Raw genomic sequence first — 26531 nt, 5'->3', positions numbered from 1 at the left:
ACATTCTTTGCTTACAGTGTGTTCACCAAATAGATTATTTTCCGTTCACTTTGAGATCTTGCATAATGCATAAAAAGCATAGACCAAGTGTCTATATACTGTACAAATCAAATGAATTGAAATTGAATTGCTTTTTTTATTGTCAATGTTAAAATGCTGAGCTTTCATTATTAGAATATGATGTTGCGATACACTTACTTCATCAAAGTTTACCATCATCAATTGTGTACATTATTAAGCATGTACATGTAAATACCCCACACATAATTTCATGTTTGTTGTATCCCACACGATGTTTTGATGCCTCTAAAGATGCTATGACTTTTGTTTGTCCTGTTTTTATGTTTGCTTTCACACATAATGCGGGATCCTGCATTGAATGCAATAATGTCTATCACTTCAGTACAGTGTTATAATTCATCGGTGTTGCTTCCAATCTCTATGCAAAAAAATATACTTCAGAGGGTGATGACATCGCTACAAGGCCCAGTGAAATTTATAAATTCCTCCGTCTGTATGTTAAAATGACACCTTGTTTCAATTAATCTCAGTACGTCTCAGTCGATTAACTTTAATCTCTTCTATAAATCTGCACTGTTTATTGTGGAATCTTCCAGCATGGTAGATATGGATGTTGATCAACCTGATTTCTGTGTCGCAATAACTTGTCTTCACAGACAAATTTGCTAAATTCTCAGACATGAACATGTCCAGACATTTATTGAAGATGAACAGGGTGATTTTGTTTCAACTTTGTACCGGGATATGCATATTACAGGTTACAGGTGCATGTCTTATTCTTTTCAAGATTGAAACACTAGTGGCTGATTGACTGCCATTTTAATTCTGTCATGCACCTCACCCAACTATGCGTAAATTCTATTTAATGCATTTTGACCCACAAATTTTAATATGAAATGTACAATGTGCACTAAGTGGCTAGTAAACTGTCACCCCTGAAAATGTATTAGAAGCCAGTTTACGCACATAAAACTCAAAATGCACTTGGCAATCATTATACATTTTGTATAACACAATATAAATATTGCAAATCAAGGAATTACATTTGTGGAATTATAGCATTATTAGGTGTTCGTAAAAAAAAAACAGTGGCCGTTCGTCAGCCCTTACAATAGTTTAATCCAAGAATTGGGAATTTACACACACAGCAACGTTATATAAACAGCTATTTTGTGGCTTGTTACTTATGAAGCATGTTTTAATAATTTTATCAATGGTACGCTCTGGCTTTTGGTAGTGGATACAAAAACTATAATCTGGGGGAAATTAGCATATTTGGTAGAAGATAATATGAGGTTATATATACCTCAAAGTATGCATGAAGACAGTACTGTGGGAGTATCGACCGACGCGCAGAGGAAGTTGTGGGTGATATTCGCTCACATTCGATCAGGTTCAAACTGCATGCATTGGATCGTAGAGTTACAATAAAGGAAGCGTAATGTACATTTAAACAATACACTGTTTATTATGGAAATGTTACAACAAAGAAACTACAATGTAACAAGAAGGTAACTGATGAATACACAATAGAATGCCCCTTTTATAAGGTTCAGTAGGATTCACACCTATGGATTAAAATAAGAGGGAGACACAGTGATAGGTTTTCAATATTGATACATCGTCTTAAAATCGACCTTGCAACTGATTCCTATTGCGTTTGTGCTGTCTGTTGATTATTATTAAATGGCTTATGTAAACTGAATCTGTGTTTCTTTACAATAGAGATACATGCATTACGGTATAGTTTCAGGCATGTAACAACTTTCAATTGTTGTATCTCAACTAATATAGCTTGGAATTGTATAAAATAAAGACGAAAAGATACAGTAAAATATAGTCTAATAATATCACTTAATTACGAATACGAAAGAATAAAACTGAATAAACAACAAGTAATATTAATGAATCAGGAAACACACATGTGGATGAGCATCCACGATAGAAGTAGATGGGGTGACGTACTGTCTTCGTGCATACTTTGAGGTATCCTCGTAATAACCTTATTATTATACATCTTTTCCTTCCAAGAATACATCGTGGGAATACTCGAGTACGCTTATGCGCGTAATCATTCCATATTTGGAATTCGCATTTCCTTATTATGGTAGGATGAAAATACCTTGTAAAATACAGCAAAATTACGGCATGCTGTAACTTATTGCATTACGGTGACATATGTATTATAATAACCATTATAACCTCTAAATATTACACAACAGGGGCTGTGCATTGCAAAATGCTTTATTAATAAATATCTAGAATCGTAATGGCAAGGTTGTAATAGTTACGCTATGTTCTATTTTCAAACTTTGAAGTCATAGTTCTGTGGAATTCATCTAAGCTCATCATTTGAATATTTGCATCATGTGAGTCTGATGATTTAAAACAACCACATGTCTGATTTCATAATAATAATTACATCCGTCTATAGAATTTCAATTCTGCTGTCCCTCGTATATTTTAATGTATGAGATACAGCTGTAATTTATTTTTACATTGAATATATGCAATAATTCGTTCTTATACTATGAGCCGAGTCATGCACTTGTACCACCTAGGGTTACATGACTAATAATTGACTTACTGTAAAAGACTTTATTTTAGCTGGAATTATTTTTTGCCGAATGGACTTTTTGGGGTGCTTTGTATGAAATTTATTTTCACTGATTTTTTTATGAGTTCAATGTAAAATATGGACAAAAGATATATTCACTGGATTTTATTTTCACTGAATAATTCCTTAAAGGGCGGTAGTCGTCGCGCAAGAGATATGGGTCTTGTATAAATAAAGATGGCCGCTCTGACTGTTGAGCAGATCAACGAGTACAAACTGAAACATTACAAAGCTTTAATTGGGTATTTTTTTGGTGATTGGAAAGTACCGAAGGAGTCACTGGCGGTAAATAGTTCTAATCGCGCCCAGGTCAAACCTCAGACTTGTGATTTCCATTAGAAGAACTCATTGGATTGTGGGAGAATCAGTGTTTATCAACACAAATGCCGCCCTTCAAGGGAAAATAGCGGAAATTAGTTCTAAGCGAAAATAAAGTATTTTACAGTATGTTGTAAAATTTGTCACCTTTTTCAGAATTTACCTAAAAAAAAGTTGGTTTTTAAATTTGTTTATTTTTTCTAATGAGGTGTACTCTTTGGTTATTGCTAGAATATAATACATGTATTCGTGTTTAGACTACAGATGTGTAAAAATGACATTAAAATTAGTTTATGCATTTCCTTTACACAACTAGTTATTCATGACATAGAAGGAAGAAAAGAAAACCGAAAAATACAACCTTAGTAGAATAACCACAGCATAGAAATAAGTAATTTTGGGCTCAATATATATTCTTTATTCATTCACAAAAATTTAGTATGGTAGGGTTATCAAAAACACTGGATTTATTTTATTCAGCCTAACAATACATGGGCAGTCACATGCGGTAGATTTTTATTCATTTCGCTGTATATAATATGGGAAAATGTGTTCAAAATATACACTAGACTAATTTTAAATTAGTTTTATTTTAAATGATATAATTGTGAATGTATGCATCCATGAAGTATCTGACTGTTATTTTTATACTAGAATTTCAACAGTAAACAATTATTTTTATTAATGTGGCTTTACATTCGCTCTCTATCCACGGGGGCGGAGCTACGTCACAAGACGTTCCACATTGCTAAGACGCGCACCACTGTACATGCATTTCTATGGGCTCTGTGCGCGCTGCTGTGAAACGCCGGTGGAGCCGGTGAAAATTCGAGAAAACAACACAAACTCAACTTTGAAGTAATCCCGAACAACCAAATTTATATATGTTACACACGTAGGACTAATCTTGTTACACTGTTCAGAGGAGTCTCAACAATCATCCCGAAGTACCGTTTTCTGCGAGTTTTGGGCCTTTGTTTTCACCGCCGCAGGTTGCCAGGCGGTGAAAATGCCCGGATGTCCGCCCCCGAGGATATCTCCAGAACTCTGAACAAAAAGATGTATATCACTAAGACTGCAAGGAGACATTGCACTCTGGTTTGATATCCTAATCACTCATAATATTCTGACCTATTTCTTATTTTATATATTTACTAGGTAGGTGCTAAAATGCAAACTAAGTAATTAAACTTTAAAATTAACTGACAAGTCTTCCTTCATTCTTGTTTTTTCGCAATTTCTATCATCATTAACCTGTAACTCCTAATATTTAGGTACTAATTTAGTTTGATTTATTTGTAATTATTAGTAATATTTGCCCGAGTGCCACTAGCACATATATATATATATATATATATATATATATATATATATATATATAGGTTGTTTACTGTATTTATAATAGTGGGATCAAGTACTGTAAAATGACTAATTTTCACTGGGTTTAAATTTCACTTTTTTAGCATTTCTGGCATATTCAGTTTTAAATTCACGATTTTATCATTTAGATAATGTGTTTTATGCTAAATTTGACATATTCAGTGGGTTTTAATTTAGCCCATTTTCCAGTCAGCGAAATAAGCAAAATTAAAACCCGGTGAATAATTAACCCTTTTACAGTATTTTTTTCATATTATTCAATGCAAAACAAAGATTAACAAGAGAACTGGTGATGGTTGTAGAACCATAACTGCCTCAGCTCAAAGATTGTTATGTAATACATGGGAATGTGAAGGGAAATGTATTGTAATGTTACCTCTGTGTAATTTACAATATATCTGCATTAACCTTCACTGTGAAGGACAATATGGGAGTTGACTTAAATGACTGGTAAAAGCAAGGCTGGTCAAATTTTGCGAAATAGTAGTTAGAATTTCCAGGCACGCAATCGACACATTGTGGGATACCAAAATATGGATGATAAACAGCAAGCGATATTTCCAGAGATGTAGTTGGAATTGAAGCAAAGGAGTGGCTTATTAATCCATGAAACATACTCGCACATATCCGTGCATATCATCCTGTCTTATTGTGTGTGGGCAAAGCTGTCATATACACAATTGGAAAAATATGTTATTACTGTAAATAATTATGGACAATAAAAACTGAAATTTAGAAAAACTATGAACAATTAATAAGGAAAATATGTGATTTGCTGTACAGTTTCCAGAAAATTATTACAAGTCCCAGAAGTGCATACGAGTCGTCAAAACGTACAGTTTGGTGACAGTTGGGAATGATACCAAGGTTTAACAATTCCATGAGAACATTGAATAAATCCCTCATTCACATTGTGCAAATACAAACAAGACATTAAACCTTCTTGATAGTAACAAGTAAGTGTTGTATAAACCCAAATGAAAAGTCCTGAGTCACAGCGAATACTTATAGAGAGTCACCCCTCTAAAAACATCATTACTGTGCCAATGACATTGAACTTTGCTCTTCCATAAAGCAGCAGTTTCCATCTTTAAATAATCAAAATAACCTTGATACCCTGGCAAGCATGTCTATTGTTTCACAACGACTGTCCCAAGGGATTTTCGTCTTCTCAATTTATCAAGATAAACGTCCCAAGGTTGTTTTGTTTACTAGAAGGACATGTCTTTTGGCAGCATTTCTTGTATTAATTTCCATTGCACAAAAAAGTAGCAAATACTGTTACTGAAGCACAGAATTTGCATGAATTTTTCTCCCCGGCCATTCACGCAAACTGCAAACGAAGTTACCTCATCCATAGTTGTTGACACTTTGCAACCGCCTTGATGGATGTATTGTGACGTATTTTCACCCCGGATTCTGACCTTGCATTCTGGCTACATTTGCTGCCCTTTCATACCAGTTCAATTTCCTTTCATTATTCATCCAAATTTCATGATATTTAATATTTAAAACCAACCTTTATTTCACAGTCACTTTAGTTTTCACTTTTCTAAAATTATTTTACTGATCAAAAGACTTTTCACTCCCATCATGCAATCTCCCATAGTACTTCCGCAGACACAGTGGCGATCGCCAACATAACTACAAATAACCTCGCTCTCAGGAGCTGAGGAATAAGATAAGGGTATGCAACTGACATGGGATGAAGATCTTATTGGAAGTCGGGTGAATCATGACATGATTTCTAAATCCCAAGACAAATGTAGATTTCGTGACATATTTATAAGTAAATGATTCTAGTGCTAGCTTGTTTTTCCCATACTTTATATTCTCAAAGATGGACCGGAACAGGAAGTCAGTAAAAGACAAATGATTTTTTCGCTAGTGTGGGGGAAAGTTGGTTTAGCGTGGGGGAAAACAGGGGTGTTAATCTGAAAAAAAGAGCTCCGTCTTTGAGGATGTGCACGGACCAATTGTGATGTATTATCCAGTGTGTCCTCTAACGGGGCTGATTTTGTACGGATCTTAAGTCAAAATGAATTCCCCAAAATTAACTTAGCTGGAGAGGTCAGTCTCCAAGAAAGAAATTGTAAGAGCTTGGGGCACAAACAAAAATATGGTGGCCCCTAATTTCCCTGGTTTTAGACTTTTTTTTTTTTTACAAAATTGTGATTTCCAGAACTATAATAAAATATTTTTGGAGATCACCATATCAATGTACAATTTTCTGTTGTACCAATGAATTACAACTACAACTCCATGTAGTTGATTCACAGTAAATCTTTCTCTGTCAGTGGTGTGTAATATATCGGCTTAGTGGGCACACTGATCATATATCACGGTACAACAATAGCACATGGGTAAACAATACTGTGGCAGTCATTGTGTTAATACTGTCAGTGTTGATGTGTTAACACTCGGTGTCTTGTTTTTCTTTACCCTGACAGCCATTTTGAATAAAAAATTGACTCTAAATATTCCTGGGTAATATAATACATGCAATTGTTTATGTAGTGCAACATTTAAGGTTTCCAGATTTTCCTTATCACAGAAGGCTTGTATAGTCTTCTTCATACGTTTATCTGTGATGTATACAATGCCCTGGTATACATACATGTCAAGTTAGTATGCATCTGTCACGCAAATTTCAGATATAAACTTAATCTCTACGTTGTCATGTGAGTCAGCTGTTCAACCTGCACAAAAACAAAATTGAAATAATACTATGATACTGAATTTCATTGTCCCAGTCTACATTTGAGTGCGGATTTGATTTAAGGTATTTGTAATCTACAAATGTTACTTTTCCCCGAGACGTAATTACTTGATATGTGTTCTGTGAGACTGCATAAACTCTACGTTGATAAAATGTAGTGACAGCGAAATCGCTGACTCAGTATGTTGTCATGGATACGGTAATTGTATATGTACAGTATAGTGAAGTCACTGCCTCAGTCTGCATTACCTTTCACTTTATTTATTTAATTTTTCTATGATAATTTTGATATTTTAAGCATATAGGAGCACTGGGTTTTAAAGTCATAATTTTTCTTGTGAAACAATGAATTTTATTGAATTTATACCCACCCAAATGGATTTAATTAAATTTGCCGATGCCATTTATTAAAAATAGTAAATTTTAAACCAAGTGAATAATTCATACTTTTTATAGTATTAGTGTGTTATGTGTGGTATATGTAGTGGTAGCCTGAATCTGCTTTGGCCCAGTTAGATACATATATGGAAATCCCCATACCTACTTTTTAATCTCAGACAGTGCTGCAGATAACAAGGAAGTTCTTTATCCTCATTACCATCTAAGTGTCTATTTTTCTGTAGATTTCAGCTATAATCCTATAGTCTACAGCTAACTCGTTCTGATAACCCTCCCGACTATATGAAAGTAAAACATTTATTTTGTGCAAATTAGTCTTTTTTATTCTGTTTTTATACAAATTAGCTATGTTCTATTCACTAAAAACAGCGTCCGGATTACTTTTGGAAATTCCGCTACGTTTCGAAATGTTTTAATTTTCAAAAATTTTGAATATTTATTTGTACTTTTAGGTTAGTGGGGGAGGTTATAATAATTTTTCATTTCACTTTAAAAATGATTTTGTTCATTTGGTTCCTTTGATGTAGTAGACGACTATAAAAACATAATTTTAAAGATATTTGCTAAATAGTGATATTACAGTTGGTGGCCATTCACTCTTAAACTTATGTCAATATTAAATGCATGATAGTAATACATGTATAAATAACCTGTTAAAAGATTGTCTATTTGAAAACAAAATAAAAGCCCTACTAGACTGTTGACAGTTCTCAGGCATAATGTAATTGTGTATCCTAGACATTCAAATGCTGAAAGGACTTCACTTTCTGTCTCGGCATTCACAATTTATTCACACCTATTACGTTTATACACAATATTTATTAATAATAACAGATTAATATTAAGTATGACTTAATATTAAGTACCTACCTGCCTGCCTGTAAATTATTTTGTTGGAAGCACATTACTGTAAACACTAAATCTTTTTCTCCATTCTTAACAATCATGATGGTTATTTAAGATCTGTTTGATTTCCTCGTTTCTTTTCTCTAAGAGAAATGTATAGAATGGAATGAAAATAGCATATTTTGTATAAGGATATTCCTCAATATTTTAATACGTGTTTTAGAAGGTTTATTGATGTCGAAAGTATTTAAGCGGGATGGTCATCACCCACCCACACACGCACGGTACCAAGTGATGATAACAACACACGTTAAGAACGCAAAAGCTCATGGGTAAATGCTTGCTTGTAAACAATGACACGCTATGGCCAAATTTTCTAGATCACATACTGTTGGCTAACAATAAAATCATTAATGTAATTAGACATATTTGATGCAAAATATTGTCATTGCCCTCTGCTGTCAAATAGACATCACGAATACTCAAGAACATATAGCATTCTTTTTTAAATTTACTGTAAACGTCTGTTAATCTTTTATTTTCTCAGGGGCTTTCAATTTGTATGATTTAGACAACGATGGTTTTATAACGAGGCAGGAAATGTTAGATATTGTTGATGCTATTTATAAAATGGTGGTAAGTACGCTGTATAAGATATTGTTTGATGGAAATTATATGGTGATATGTTTGATCATATCGTAAGATCGTAATTAATGTACACCGTTTAGAAGTCAGATGTGTAGTTTAATATTTTTTTGTTCTTTAGGCTTTCCCAACATATTAAAATATGTTTTATTCTTAAATGAGTTTTCAAATAATTTCATATTGAAAGTCTCCAATGCCATATACCTTTGTGCATTTGTACATTCTTCAATATAGCACAATGTATGAGATTGACATCTTTCTTTTAATTCAACTAACTTTGTTCTCTAAATTGCTAGGGTAACATGCTGGATCTTCCGAAGGATGAGGATACTCCTGAAAAACGAGTCAGTAAGATCTTTTTACAAATGGACACGGTGAGGAACAGTTTTTGTTGTCATTTAATGTGTCAATTCTTTACTGATAAAAGGAAAACTTGATCTTGAACACTATTTCATCATATGATTCTGCAAGAACATGAATTCTCACAATAATGTTATATTGCATTGCATCGTTCCTACAGGCAAAATAGTAAACAAGATTAATAAAGTATCAGATTTATGTTTATGTTATTTTTTTTATTTCTTTACAATTAAATTTTGCTGTGAGAAATTTTTGTGATTTAATGAGTATATAGAATTTGTGAGAACACCATTTTTGATGAAATGTTCAGTGCTACAAAATGTTGTAGAATGTGTCTGTAGCAGAGTTAAAGATAAAATATGGACATGAACAAGTAATTCTCAGTATGAAATAAATTAACGCTGCTCGGACCGATAAATATGATATATACAGTAGTAGATAATATTTGGTAATCGTTCTCCTCAGTAACTATTAAAAATAGCTAGACGTTTCAGACAATGGCTCTTTATTGATAAGCGTAGAAACATATAAAACATTTTCTAAATTGATAGATAAACTGAACTATGATTTATTATGAACTGGAAATATTTTTACAGTATTTGTTTTCTAATACACATTTGCATTGTTTGTTTTGGTATGTACAATAACAATCACTGGACATGAGTATTCGGGCTTTTGATTTTTCTTCTAACAAATACTGTGGTATGTTATGAAAACACAAAAACTTTAGGATAGTCATAATCCTATTTGGTCAACAGTATGGAATATCAAACTACATTTATTAAAAAATACAATAATTATGTTTTTGTTTATACTGCATTTTAAAACTGGTATACAGTACTTAGTTGATGTGTACCATGACAGGTTAACTGAAATACTTCTGGTATCTTCGTAATCTATGATGTTTACTCTTGATAGCCTACTTCTCGAATGACATCACAAAGAATTACATTTTGTGATTAATTATTCATGAGATATTTGATTTTGAAAAAAAAAAAAAAAATAGAATAATGTAACAAGACATTGTACTAGTATTGTAACCAAAATAATCTCCTGAACTCATGAATACATGTAGTTTAGTGTGGTTTGAAGTGACATTCAAATAAACACAGTAGATGTGATAGAGACTTTGATGTGTTTTTATTATTATTATATCAATGAAAACATTAAAACAACTAATCAGGGTTTTTTCTAGAAAAAAACTGCGAGAGGGAGCACTGCAATTCAGCGGCGCGGGAGATAGGGTTCTCCCTACCAGGGTGTGGAGGTTTTGATAATTCTAAGTTAAAATGGAGCATTCTATAGCTTCCTTGGGGCCAAAATTACTATCAGTAGCGCCACCAAGTGGGAGAGATAGAGTTCTCCCTACCAGGGTGTGGAGGTTTCGATAATTCTAAGTTAAAATGGAGCATTCTATGGCTTCCTTGGAGCCAAAATTACTATCAGACAGGTCACACTTGAAAACTGTGGCAACATGTGATCCCTGGTCAATCAGAATTTTATAGTTGCCAGAGGATCTGCTCCCCAGGGTAAGGGGGTGCATGGCCATGGCATGAGGGCGCTGCGCCCCGGTTCCCTTGTTTAAAAAAAAAAACCTGCTAATGACAGACATATTATAGAGATATATTCTATCCAGAGGTTTGTTTGGGATTCACAACAAACTACTAAAAACCTACAGCGAAGTACAGAACAGTCTAGACATAACTTACAGCGTGTATCTAACGATACTATAAAATACTTTATTTTCACTTGGAATTTATTTTCGCTATTTTTGATGAAGAAGTGACTCAGTTAATAAAATCCAGAAAATATACTTTTTTTCTATATTTTACATTCAACTCATCAAAAATCAGTGAAAATAAATTCTATCCAAAAAAACTCAAAAAGTCAGCGAAAATTAATTCCAATTAAAATAAAGTATTTTACAATAACCCTTTGATTGCAAAATTGAGTGCAAATATTTTCACATTTTGTAAAATTTTCATTGAATTTCATTTTGTATTATACAGACAAGTTCAGTTAGTTTTTGATCAAAAAGTTTATCAATTTTATCAATATCCATTTGGAGAGAAGCAGACTACAAAAGCATTTTGTAGATGGTTCATTTCGTAGATGGTGCCAAAGGTTGACAATGAAATTATTATAAGTTGAAATTATTGATGAGAATCATTAAAAATTGCAGATTTCTGTTAAAAGGCAAAACCAGTTGATAACCAGTTTGCGAGTTAAGTTACACTCTGACTGTACTAGGATTTCAACAATTCTATGGTTACTGTAATATCTGTATTAGAAGCTGCGGCTTCTATTAAAATGGTACAATGCAACAGAGGGGATGCAACTTCTATTAGAGCATCTACACGAATGAGAAATTGTGAATGTTTGGTTCTCAATTGCTCAAAAAGAATGGGTGCGGCTTATATTAAAGATGCGGCTTCTAATACAGTTTTTATGGTACATTCTTAATCCTTTTTTTAGTATGATCTCGTAATATCATGACAAATAATAATGAATAAAAGTAGCAGTGAATTACCTCAATTGTAACAAACATTATTGCAAAGATGACAAATAAGCAATTTCTAGATTTTGAAATATTCCCTTTTTTTCTTAATCTCCCATCAAAATTTTTATGATACCATCACCTTAGGGAGCTCTCAGATTGATCATTACATGTTACGTGTACGTGCAATCAAGATTGCAAATCATCTCTTCGTGAATTTTTGAAGTCAAGTTTTAGTCACAAAAATTCTTCTGAATATTAGAAATCAATTTTTTCATAAAGCATGCCATTAATTGCTAGGTTTACATACAAGTATTTTATCTGAGCCAAATTATTAATCCCCCCAGCAAGTAACAGGAGATTGTCTCTTGTGCGTTTATACGGTCGAGACCGAGAGAAAGCTGAGTTCGGCCTTGTTCATTTAAAGCCAAACATAACAATATATATCGATATATTCTCAAAATTTTAGAATTTTTAAACTCACAGACTTAGCAGCAAAACAATGAGTTCTATTGTTATTTTACATGTTCATGTGGATTTAATTTTATTTATCAGCGAAAATAGCGAAATTAAAAACCATTAAATAATTAATGTATTTACAGTATCTTGATGTTTTATTACCGTAAAATCTGTATTAGAAGCCACATCCCAAATAGAAGGTTGCACCCATTCTTTTTGAACAATTTGGAACCAAAAGTTCATCATTTCTCATATGTGTAGATGCTCCAATAGAAGCCGCATACCCTCTGTTGCATTTTACCATTTCAATAGAAGATTTTACAGTATTTGTTAGTTAGTTTCTTAGTCATTGACTAAGATTGACTTGAAATTTTCTTCGGAAGTTTATGTTAGAAATTAATAATTAAGTATATGTACATTGATTTTGTACTTGTGCAGCTATGATGGGAAGCAAACCTACTTTCTAACCTTCATAGGATGTTTAGCAAATGGAGTGAGCATAGACTGTCATACTTGAGTGATCTAATTTGCCAACTCATCAAATATGCATGGTGGTTTCAGAGACTCAATGGTGAATCATTATTTGCATCTCAAAATGGCTAAAGTGGCAAATTGCCAGATTATATTTATTCATACATGTACATCTACATGCTGTGCTGGGTTTTATACCTGCTTGAAAGAACGTAAGCTTTCACGTCAGATTTTATCTTGTACATCTGCATGTGCAGAATGATTTGGTTTTTATTAAACACATCGACAGCCAATGCATCCATAATTTACCTGTGGTTGTTGTCATGGTAACATATCTACAGGCATGTTTGCTCTATTTTGTTGCTCATGTCAATATTTTTATACATACTACATGTAAGTCTGCAATGTAGACTATTCCACTCATAAATCAGCTGAGTTTGATTTTTCTGTCTATGGTTTGAATTAAAATATCTGATACGTAATCTTGTGTTTTCATATCATTGCAGAATAATGATGGCAAACTTACTAAGGAAGAATTCCGGGAAGGCTCCAAATGTGATCCATGGATCGTTCAGGCATTGTCATTAGAGATTCCACAGTAGATGCTAGAAAAATAATCGATAGTGCTGGTAGGTGAGAGTTTGACATGACTAATAACTGGATTGGTAGTGATGGTAGGTTATAGTTTGTCATGACTAATAACCGGATTGGTAGTGATGGTAGGTTGGCGTAACTTGTATGTAAATATCTAGCATGTTAACCATGTATTTCTAAACCCTTGTGCAATATCTAAATTAGTGTATAGTTATTTGTTGCTATACATTCTGCTATTAACACATGTACGGGCATAATAGCTGAAATTAACAGCTGTAAAGTCCAAACTATTTTTGGATATTGATTTGATATTTTGAAAAGGTACTTTATTATTTCTTAAATATATAATATATATTACCCCATAATATCAATATAATACATTGAACTGTACTCAATAATTTTGTGCAACAAAAATTTCCGCACTAAACAAAAAAGACTATTTGCAAACAAACATAATTTAATGTTTATGCAGTTGACATTTTGATTTCCAAAATTAGTTTGGACTCTTTTTTTTTTTAATAATATTCTTAAAATCTTTACAGTTAAATTATTGATGATATAAGTTTGAATATTTCTCAATTCACATGCTTAAAATTCAGCTCAGGTTCTCATGAATTAGATAGACGTGAACTTCTACATGTAGTCATGTAGTTTTAAATAAAACAAATGCGAGAGACTTTGTTGGGTAATTACCATTGCTATATTTCCTGTGTTCTCGTCAGTGCACCTGCTTGGTATCATGGACCAAATCCCTTGAAGCAACTCTCCATTTTTATATTATTTTTTTTTGTAAACATATCGATTAAGTTATATTAACTACTGAGAGAGCTTTCAACATTAAGCAACAACAATTATTTTGCAGTGATTTATAATGTAATGTTAGGCCATCAACCTTTTCGGGGTGAGCGGCCATTTTGTTTTAATGTATGCATGCGTGTATTATTTTGTTTTACTGTATGTATTAATTTGAATAGCAGCAAACATAATGAAAAATGTCAGCAACATTTTCTCAGATACTCGTACAACTGATGATGTATGGTACAAATTTTGCAGAATATTCCCAATTAACATCGCATGCAATATTTCGAGAAATTTGTCAACTAATCCATCGTCATCTGGAAATAACACATACTAATACAATATCAGGAAATCAAATAAAAATATCAAGCGAAATATAACAAATTAACATTTCAAACTGGAATGTCCCCAAAAACGAAATTTTGTACGAAAAAAATATTTTGGAGATGAATTTTTAATCTACAGCTAGAAGGTTAAATAGTGACTAATTCTGTGAGAACCTTTGCATTCATACTACAGTGATCTATATTGTCATAGGTATTTTTGAACAAAAACAAGCACTTGAAACAGGTAAAAAGTGCATTTCATAATTTCACCAGGAATATTCGGAACAAAGTATAAGAATGAAAACAATGCTTTGCCCAAAATACCTGGTTCAAACAATGCTTTGTCCTGACTACCTAGTTCAAACAATGCTTTGTCCTGACTACCTGGTTCAAACAATGCTTTGTCCTGACTACCTGGTTCAAACAATGCTTTGTTCTGACTGTCTGGTTCAAACAATGCTTTGTCCTGACTACCTGGTTCAAACAATGCTTTGTCCTGACTACCTGGTTCAAACAATGCTTTGTCCTGACTACCTGGTTCAAACAATGCTTTGTTCTGACTGTCTGGTTCAAACAATGCTTTGTCCTGACTACCTGGTTCAAACAATGCTTTGTCCTGACTACCTGGTTCAAACAATGCTTTGTCCTGACTACCTGGTTCAAACAATGCTTTGTCCTGACTACCTGGTTCAAACAATGCTTTGTCCTGACTACCTGGTTCAAACAATGCTATGTCCTGACTACCTGGTTCAAACAATGCTATGTCCTGACTGTCTGGTTCAAACAATGCTTTGTCCTGACTACCTGGTTCAAACAATGCTTTGTTCTGACTGTCTGGTTCAAACAATGCTTTGTCCTGACTACCTGGTTCAAACAATGCTTTGTCCTGACTGTCTGGTTCAAACAATGCTTTGTCCTGACTGTATGGTGCAAACAATGCTTTGTCCTGACTGTCTGGTTCAAACAATGCTTTGTCCTGACTACCTGGTTCAAACAATGCTTTGTTCTGACTACCTGGTTCAAACAATGCTTTGTCCTGACTGCCAGATTCAAACAATGCTTTGTCCTGACTGCCAGATTCAAACAATGCTTTGTCCTGACTGCCAGATTCAAACAATGCATTGTCCTGACTGTCTGGTTCAAACAAACAGGACTCTATATTATAACAGTAAGCACATCTCCAATAAAGATACATCTGCAGTGTATTATAAGGCACATACAAAACAAACATGTTAGTTGCAAGTTTTACCATTAGTATGCATTCCTAACATTGGATTTATGGTATTAAAAACTGCCTGGTTCAATTCCATAATACATTTATGGTATTAACAAATTGATGCCGTAGGTGCACACTGTAAACCGCTTCAATTTTGCAAGGTCAGACAAAAGTTCACAAATGTTGTTACTAGAGATAATTACAAATTAAATTTCTTTATAGTGAACATTTTGTTCGGTATTATTAAACAACGAGTCAATCACAGTGACTTTTACTCTCACAAATGCTGTTAAAATTATGGAAATCAATATCGATGAAAGTAATATGGTTTACAGGGTTTCTATGGATTCGGCATCAATTTATGTATTTGTAATGCATGATTATGTAGTTATGTGTAATCTCTGAGGTCTGTTATCGATAAATTAGTGTTTATTTTAATATTTTAATATTTTTAATTCTTTTAAATATTCACATATATCAATGAATTCTTTTTAAGACAAAAATATATCATGTTTTTTACCGATTTTAAATTATGATTCTTTTTACAAGAGTACTTGGCTGCTTTGTACATATTCGCAGTTGACTGAGTTATCTTTGTGTGTGTAGGCAGAATTGCCGGATGTATTGGATATTTTTGGAGATACAAAATAAAATCTTGCCAACAAACCACTATAAAAGGACTTCTTAACTTACTTGGAATAAATCTTCACACTGCCATGGTCTTGAGAAATTAGAAAATTATAAAACAGGAGCATTTAATGTTTTACCATATCGTTTCTATGGTAACCATTTCACTGCCATGTATCAGCATTTTCTTCACACTGCAGCATGCAAATTGTATGCATGTTAATTACCATATGATTATTTACCTGAGATAGTTTTATTAACAGTAATTCAAAACATGGAAAATTAAAGAAGATGTTGAAAAGCTTTAGAAAACTTTATTTTCGCTTGCAATTTATTTCCGCTATTTTCACTGAAGGGATGATTCCGTGAAAATAAAATCCAGCGAATATACTTTGGTTCCTATATTTCACATTCAACTCATCAAAAATCAGCGAAAATTAATTCTAGCTAAAATAAAGTATTTTACAGTACACAACTTGTGTAAAATACTGCGCAATGACTGTGGCGCTTTGAGATAGCCTATTGAAATTCTTATATGTGACAGTGATAAAATTGTAATGGTTTTGAATTTATATTGCCATGTGCTTCCAAGTTAATGGTAATTGTTCCTTTTATAGTATTTTGTGGTTGAACTTAGCCAATAATTGGGATAGATTACTATTGGGAAGTGCCTCGGAGTGTACCCCTAAGGTTGGATGGAAGTAGCGTACATGAGGTAGTACAATTAAGGTCGTTGAGTTGATGGTTTCATACATATATTTTAACTATTTTTAATCTTGCTTCTGAAGCATTTTATAAGAATACTTTGCATATCATTCTTGCATTTCAATCAGTTGTATTGTATCGTCATGGAAACAGAAAAGTTATTTCTATTTTAAACTTTCATATTTTATGTACATGTTAAGGATACTTTCCTGTATGTGTGGGTTGAAGCATTTGGTGTTTTCGTACTGGGTAATTAATTGTTGATGCTTTGATTTTTCCTGGAGCAATTTTAAAACTACTTTGAGCTATTATTCAAATATTTTTGACATGGTGATATGCCATATTGATTTCATTTTAATTATATTTTCACTTGCATGAGTATTCCCACATCATTTGACTTGAACCAAAAAGTAATGCATTAACCCTATGAAAATACTTGCTTATAATGGAACTTGATAGATGCCAGCTGCCTCACAATGCAGCGTTAACTGATCTGCGTTCTTCACAACTAGGTTGCATTATTACCATAATCGTTCTATTAGAAGAGCATCTTCAGTAGACGTGCATATGCACTAAAGATCACATTAATTGTGTACTGAAGCAAATACAGTACTTTATATCTTTTTGTTACAGATTTGCATTACCGGTATGTTAACCTATTGAGCACCAGATTTTTTTCCCTCTTAAAATGGAATGAATTTGTTAACATTTTCTATAATTTACACTGAATTCAATCATTATTTTAAACTGAACTGATAAAATAAAAAACATTTCTGACCCCTTTTCTGAGGAAAAAAAGCTATAAATAGAACCTATTCGTTGGTAGTGTCTGAAGTTAGCGCTCAGAGAGTTAACATGTGTGACATTAGATTTGTAGTGGATACTGAAAAAGCATTAACTTTTATTGGTATTTGATTTCATTATTTTGATTTCTCAAGCATATATTTTAATTTCACGCAATTGTCAGAAAAACTTTTATTTGGCGGATCAGCAAAAATAGCGAAAATAAAATCGTGTTAATAATTAATGCATTTAAAGACTGGTTATATATGGACAGGGGGATGTTGGTGTGTTAGTTCCATTACAAAGCTATATATGGATGTGTAGTCGTCACATAGTCCGGAAATGAGTCTAGCTTTTTAGTCTTCGGTCTCGAAGGGGTCTACATTCGGTCTGCAGCTGAAAATAACCATTAAAAATCAGCCATAAAGGCACTCAAGCATTGCTACAAAACATTGCTAGTTCTGTAAATCACTAAAATGTGTTTTTCTACCTTAAAAAAACATAATAATGTGGAAATGACTGATACCAAACAAAACACAAAGTATAAGCAGCAAGATTTGATAATTTGGGCAACTTACTAATAAATGTAGGGACTAAATACACATCTCTCTGTTGTGGCCATATACTGTGGAATACTTTATTTTCGCTGGAATAAATTTTCGCTAAAAAAGCTTTTTGGGCGTTTTGTATGGAATTTATTTTCACTGATTTTTGATGTGTTTAATGGAAAATAAAGGAGAAAAAGTATATTCGCTGGATTTTATTTTCACGGAATCATCCCTTCAGCGAAAATAGCGATAATAAATTCCAAGCGAAAATAAAGTATTCTACAGTATTGGTATACTGTGAAATACTATATTTTCACTGAAGGGATGATTCAGTGAAAATATAATCAAGTGAATATACTCTTTTTTCCTATATTTTACATTCAACTTGTCAAAAATCAGTGAAAATAAATTCCACACAAAACACTCAAAAATGTCTTTTCAGCGAAAATTAATTCCAGCTAAATTAAAGTATTTTCAGTACATCCTAGATGGTAAGCCCAATGTGTTGAGAATCTCTTAATATACTACAATTAGTACGTGACCCTCTGAGAGCGCAAATCATCTCCAGGTATCATCCCAAAAATAGTTCCCATTCTAGTCTGTTCTTTCCCCATTTATTTTTTTATTTAAAAATTTATTTTTATCAAAAACTGGAAGCAATGTCATATTTTCTCTGGTCCAAAATAATCATTGAATTCATGCTTCTGTCTGTTTTCTATTGCATCAACAATTTGTCCAAAAAATCATTTTTATTTATGAATCAAGAAGTGATTGTACAAATACACCAAAAATGGTGTGAAAAATAGCTTCAATATGCAGTGCACTTTTAATATTATAATAATGTTCCTCAAATATAGGTATGTAAGCTGTATGTACTGTAAAATCTGTATTAGAAGCTGCGGCTTCTATAAAAATGGTACAATGCAATAGAGGGAATGCGGCTTCTATTAGAGCATCTACACATATGAGAAATGGTGAATTTTTGGTTCTCAATTATTCAAAAAGAATGGATGCGACTTCTATTAGGGATGCGGCTTCTAATACAGATATTACGGTAAGCGTCATATAGCAATGAACACTTTACTGCAGGTAACATCTATCGGGAGTATTAGGTGTGATGGAAAGCCATGGAGACATCACACACCTTTGTCTGTACTGTCACCATTGGTGACATGACTATAAATCATTTACCAGTATACCAGTGAGTATAATGGCTATCATAAACGTCAAGTGTGGTGTGAATGGCTGATTTACAGTGCATGTGTCACACATAAAATATACCTATTAAATTGTCAGTGTGGTGTTAGATATCACAACTTTGCTGGCTTTGTACTGTGTTTAGGCGTAGCCTCATAGGGGATTGTAGGTAATAAAACAGTCACTGGTGTGTGTATGTGCTTGGTGTTCATCCATTTGATTGATAGTGCAAGTCACTGTGCGAGAGGTGTTATACACGGGCAGCTGATTTTATACAATAGTGTTACCACTGCTACCAGAAGGACAACTATATAATTGTGAACCGATTTAATTTCACAATTGTGCAAGCTGTCAACTGCTTCCACGCAGTTAAGGGTGTGACCAAAATCTTAATTTTCCAGTCAACACCAAATGCTTCAATTCTCATACTTTAGAATCTTTTTACAGTTGTTATTTGCCATTATTTATTGCTGTGTTGTGCTGTGTAATGTATACAGAGTTAACATTCAGTGGTGATGAAATTAAATGAATACAAATGGTTTTAACAACTATATATCCCAATAGAATGGTTTTAACCACAACCTTGTAGTTTTGTTTGTACCTATTTACCCTATTTAACCTTGTTATGGGTATAGAGTAAGATTATAAATCATTTAAATAGCTAAGCTCTAGAACCATTTTAAAGCTACCTGGAGAACTGATTGTGGTTTGCAGGTGAAAACAAGGTATCTAACTTACTACTTACTGGAGTATTGAAATTACCCACAATTGGTTCCTCCCTATAAAAACGAAAGCATAGGGTATTATCAACTGTAGATGGCGAATTTCCAATATTTTATCTGAAACATTAAAATCTGTTTTGGGTGATTTTCTATGTGTTTTTTTCTGGTTACCATTACACATTTATGCTAAATAATTAACATATATTTCCTACAATGCATTGTGACTTGGTAAGGATTCTTAACAGAGCAGACTTTGCTGCTTTCTCATGAATTGCATTTTTAATCTATTTTGTGCAGACTTGAACCAATTTTCCAATTTGGTGTGTCACTTCCAGGTGTATTTCCCACAATGCATTATTTTACCCAGCAATATATATATACACACGTAATTCCAAATGAGCTTTTTAGATTTTTGTTCTTATCTTTGTATTTATTTATTTTGTATTTAAAACAAATTTCTTATGTAAATAGTTCAATATAAACTATTATTTTATAAGGTTTGCCTTACCGGGTATATGCATGTCATTGTCATATATGGCATTCTCTTTGCTATTTATGTAACTGGATGCCATATATGGAATGACATTTTCCATATATAGAAATTAATGTCCCATATATGGAATGTCATTTTCCATATATAGAAATTAATGTCCCATATATGGAATGTCATTTTCTGCTTGCCCAAGCTAGTCTTAATCACTTTGTTATTTGAGCTGTGGCTTGTCAAGATTGTTATGGTGCTACAAAAATGTGGGTGTTAGCCCCCTCTTATGACAGCCTGAGGAAACAACTATGTATGTTTGGCAAATAGAGATCGCTGCTTTTAGCTTTTCCACAACTAATATAACAATATATAATATTATAATGTACTTATCATCTAAAATGTATGTATTTCCAACTTATTCAAATTTTGGAATTTCTAGGTGTTTGTTGTTGAATTTGTTTGATTTGAATGCAATAAATCTTTCTATATTTCCACCATAAACCAGTGTCTGCTGTAAAAGCTAGAACGAGTTTACATACACCTTACTGTCAATCTTCTATGAGTGGGCAGTGTGATTTTATCAAGATATGTAGCCAGCCAATGGGAGATCATATCAATTTGGTCCCAAACTGATCAAAATATAAAAATGTGCAAGATGATATTGCATACACGTTTGGATTGAAAGAGTTATATAGACTGAGTGAGCTTCTGTCGATTACCTGCGATGTTCACCCACAGCAGATCATCATTTACTATGTAATACAAACTAAGTAATACAATTTACAGCTAATTAATCTGCACTGAAATGACATGGATTTGTATACATCTACCATATCAGGTATTCTTTCAGTTTGCTAAATTTGGTAAGCCATATTTCTGCTCTTGCTTTGTTGATCATTGGTCAATATCCCCAAATGTTTATATTGAATACGCTTATAGGGATCTTCAATTTTGCTGAAAATGAATGACAGTGTCATTGACCAGGCTGATTTATTTTGAGGGAGGGGGGCTCAATTTTTTGCCAAACAGTCAAGACCAGGTCAAATAAGGTGCCTATGCAAGTGGTTTTGTTAGGTGATCACTGGGTCTAGTACCCTTCGAAAAATAGCCACAATTCTTTACAACACTATCTTCAAAATTGCTTATTCACCCCCAAATCAGTGAGGAATGCCAATTACAGGATACATTTTTGTATTTTTCAAAGATCATAAAGGAGCTGAACTTAATGCAAAGTAAAAACAGATTAAAACAAAGCTACTGTCAGAGATGCATAGATCAAAACTAATACCAAAACCAGGTACAGCAGTAACAGAGAACTCGTGAGAGAACCTCAATACATTTATTTTACTCAAAATCAAAAGAAAAACAAGCAGCCTGTCGGCTGAGATAGCTCTGCTGTTAGCAATGCACATTTCAATTAAAGAACAGAAGACATTAGAAAATGAACAATATGTATAGTATCAAAGCAATCGGACTTGCAGTTTTTAACAAGAAGTCGAAAATATCACTTTCTACCAAAAATGACAAAAATATTCACCAAAATTAGAGAATTGAAGATATCATCAGGAAATGAACAAATCTGAGAAAGGTCTACATGTAGTATCTATATATGTAATATCAATGCAATTGAACTCTTGGTTTTTAACAAGAAGTCGAAAATATCACTTTTTACCAAAAATTACAAAAATATTCACCAAAATTAGAGAATTGAAGATATCATCAAGAAATGAACAAATCTGAGAGAGGTCCACATGTAGTACCTATATATGTAGTATCAAAGCAATTGGACTTGCGATTTTTAACAAGAAGTCAAAAATATCACTTTTTACCAAAAATGACAAAAATATTCACCAAAATTAGAGAATTAAAGATATCATTACAAAATGAACAAATCTGAGAGAGGTCCACATGTAGTACCTATATATGTAATATCAAAGCAATTGCACTTGCGGTTTTTAACAAGAAGTCGAAAATATCACTTTCTACCAAAAATGACAAAAATATTCACCAAAATTAGAGAATTGAAGATATCAACATGAAATGAACAAACCTAAGAGAGGTCTACCCAAGGTACATATACACCAAGTATCAAAGCATTCAGGCTTGTAGTTTTCAAGAAGAAGTCGAAAAAGTAAAACATTGACACGGACGACGGACGACGACGACGACGGACAATCACTCATATGATAAGCTCCGCTCGACAAAGTCGACAGCGGAGCTAAAAACTAATTTTCCAAACAGTGATGTAATAAACTGACCCTCTTCTGATTAAAACAAAGTAGATATTAAATTTTGAGGTGTCAATAAAATAGGGAGTGTCATACGATTTCACCATGTCCTTCATTTGTTTCACCGATTAGTGAATGTTTCTTTTGATCAGAAGAGTATCCACATATCGTATCAATAAATATTGCTACGTTTAAATGACAGCATTCTTATCAGAACCATATGGCTCGAGCCAGCTGGAGCCAAGTTCGGCGCCAATAAACCCATGGGCTTGAACTCTGATAGGGTCAAATTCACACCCTCAATCGTCTTCTGCAAGTAACCGCTCATTTCATCTATGGCAGAGACAACAGTTTGTAATTTATGGCTTGACAAATCGGTACGCACCCTAATATCTATTTCTGCAAAGTAAGGAAATATTATGATAGATTGATAGCTCAAGGGGAAACAGAAAAATGAAGTACAGAATTATGCGACAAAAACCTGAAAGGACGACAGAACAGATCCAATGGAAATTAAAGAAACTTTGTAAAGACACCATAGATAAAAATCGTAGAAGCGGTCACAGTACTTCACTACTGTCACGTGATTCTATTAGGTTTAGGTTGACAAGATGGTAATTTTACATGACAATAACTTGAGCGAATAGGCTGTTACACATTTAGCGTATTTAAGCTGCCGTTTATTCAAGATACCCAAATCAAAACACCGATGAATTGTCTCGACTGTTTTTTTTTCTCCAAGCTCAACAGCATCATGCCATGGAAAAAAACAACATAAACAAGACACCAAAATTGTTTTCAGCCATGTTGTTTCCATACTAAGTATTTGAGGGCACCGTTTCGTTCGGCTCTGATCAAACTGAATTGTCGACCACGACTGTGTAAACCCTAGAGATAATTTCCTGGTAATTGGTGCGAGCAGTAGTGCGGCTCCAATAGAATGCTGTCGTGTAAACGTAGAACATGTCAAACAGACCTTGTATTTATGTGTACACTTATTGCACAATAAGCATTGTGGTGCTTGAAAACATTTTTTTTTAGTAATAAACAAACTAAATGAAAGAAGCAACGTACACTTTTTGTGTTTATTACTACACACAAGACGCACAGCTGGTTTAAAACCAGATTAAAAGATGGTGTACATTTCATGCAATAATTGCAAATCCCTTTGAAATAAACTTGATTAGTTGTAGTCACTAACATCATTTTTTTCCCATCAAAGTGATAAAGGGAAGTTAATTCCCATATAAACTATTTATTGCGAATGTTTGAACATTTGTCAACAAATATACAATTTTTTTATTTACAGTATTTGATGGGATGATGCAAAATTCAGTGGCCCAACCACGACATCAAAATCATCACATGGAAACCATTTCAAAAAATGTTCATAAGATTTTTTTTTCAAGCAGCTTTCAGCATCCCCTCTAATTAGAAGTTTTTATGACGACATAATCATGCGATAACGTAAACCTCTAATATACCATTTCATTTGTTTAATTCTGAAGGTGGTGTATAACATAACAATAATGAATCCTCATATTGGATTTCAGACAAGGGTCTTGAATATTATCTTCGCCATAGACTTCTCATCCAATATAGCAATGTAGTGGATTCATTATTGTTTAAATAAAGCATGTTCAAAGAATTATGGACGATACATTGATCAGCGACAATGTCATGATAAACTTTATCGTCTTAGGCACATAGTCTATATATAGGGTTTGCTTTTCACTCTCGAAAGTTACATGAATAAGAAACAGTTTATTACAGACTGTTTTACGTAGAACATAACTTGGAATGTGTTAAATAATGCAACTTAGTTGCAAGAATCAAAGACCGAAATCTGGCTCTAGAACAACATGGCATTTCTAGTTACCTTTCACTGAATGAAATCTTAGCCCTGGTCTGTTATCTAATGGACGGGATTTCTACACTACATACAAATATTTTAATGTACTAACGTATTAATGAAAATAAGTTCGAAAATATCTTCCATTGTTGTGCTAGTATTCACATTGCAAAGGGAAAAAAAACTTTAACATTATTTACTTCTTCGCAAGAAAATACTCTGTGGCTTTCATTAAAATGCTAGGCATCATGCTACATTGTGTTCATTCTAGATTAAATGAGTCAACATTCATGTCAAATATCAGAATGCACTTAAACAGACACAAAAATTGAAAATTTCTCCAAACTAATAAAAAGCTTATTATATTCAGCCTGAAGAGGGCAGTGTTCAGAGCATACAATGCTTTTTCTTTTAAGCAAAACTATACATTTGTGAAATTACCAAATTATGACTCAAATATCTATACATGGCTTTTGAAATATTAGCATGGATACCACACCAAGCTATCCAATCAGTATCTGATTTATATATACGAATTGTACTAATGATACATTAGCATGCAAGAAAGGTTAGATTTTTCAGCTAAATGACGACTATATTCTGATCATCTTCGTAGTAGTAGTGTATAATTGGTCAAAAACATCCCAATTCATGACAACCATAGTACACCTTTGATAAATTTCTATGGCTGCAGCTAATGAATCACTCATACCATCGTATGTAAGCGTCATGTGATCATGATTTAAATAATGCACAGCTTACATAAAATCATTTTATGTTGAGCATGATGTACCCAGTGTTGTATGTCAACATTTTGATTCAATTTAGTTTCAAAACGATGGTTTAGTTTCTTAGTACATAAGGTATGGTTTATACTGCCACTTACAAACTTTGAACATTTCACTGGGATGTTCAAAACTTTAAATTTGGTTTTACTGAAAGAATAAACTTAGATTTTTATGTTTTGAAGGATACTAAAACGTTTCTTAAAACTTGTGTGACAGTCAGTTACTGTAAAATACTTTATTTCCACTTGGAAGTAATTTTCGTTATTTTCGCTGACGGGATGATTCAGTGAAAATAAAATTTTTCCTATATTTCACATTCAACTTATCAAAAATCAGTGAAAATAAATTCCACACAAAACACCCAAAAAGCCTTTCCAGTGAAAATAAATTCCACACAAAACACCCAAAAAGCCTTTTCAGTGAAAATAAATTCCAGCTATTTTACAGTAGCTCACTTTATCACACATAGCGGCATCGACTAAAATAAAGAAATTCACAGAAATGAAAATTAATTAGGACTATATGCTAACAACCTGTGCGAATTATGTTACACTGTACAGTGTGCAAGGTTTAAAAACTGTAGCTGAGCATGAAGCGCCACTGATAAGTACACTTACTATGACAACTTTACACCTTAGTACTCCTGGAAATGGCATATTTACAAATAATTATACATTTTTTTTCGAAATATAGCTCTTTTTTTTTATCCTACATAGTTCATCAAATGTCTATAAATACTCTATGGTAAGTCAGTAAATAAATAATCTCCAGTGACTGACTGGATAGTGTCTGAGAAGCATTACACACAGTTCATGTAACATGTTGAAAGTGCGCCCTCTAGAGGCAATCTAGTTGACAGTACTGTCCCAGGGATCATATTCTTCATTCTGCATCACTGTATATTGCAGCGTTTCGTCACCATCTTCAGTTC

At 33.2% G+C, this 26531-nt stretch overlaps 1 protein-coding gene across 1 annotated transcript in view; it reads left to right on the top strand.

Moving 5' to 3' along the window:
- The window catches only part of LOC100374128 (neuronal calcium sensor 1-like), a 59229-nt gene extending 45478 nt beyond the window's left edge, over positions 1–13751 (top strand). The window contains exons 6-8 of the mRNA XM_006819089.2: positions 8848–8936; positions 9242–9319; positions 13239–13751. Coding sequence (XP_006819152.1) covers positions 8848–8936; positions 9242–9319; positions 13239–13334 — 263 coding nt within the window. The 3' untranslated portion in view covers positions 13335–13751. The remainder of the gene's footprint in view (positions 1–8847; positions 8937–9241; positions 9320–13238) is intronic.
- Positions 13752–26531: the final 12780 nt, after the last annotated feature.

Source organism: Saccoglossus kowalevskii, chromosome 17 (assembly GCF_978046115.1).
Source record: "Saccoglossus kowalevskii chromosome 17, keSacKowa6.1, whole genome shotgun sequence".
Taxonomy (NCBI): Eukaryota; Metazoa; Hemichordata; class Enteropneusta; family Harrimaniidae; genus Saccoglossus; species Saccoglossus kowalevskii.
This window is presented reverse-complemented; position numbering and strand designations above follow the sequence as displayed.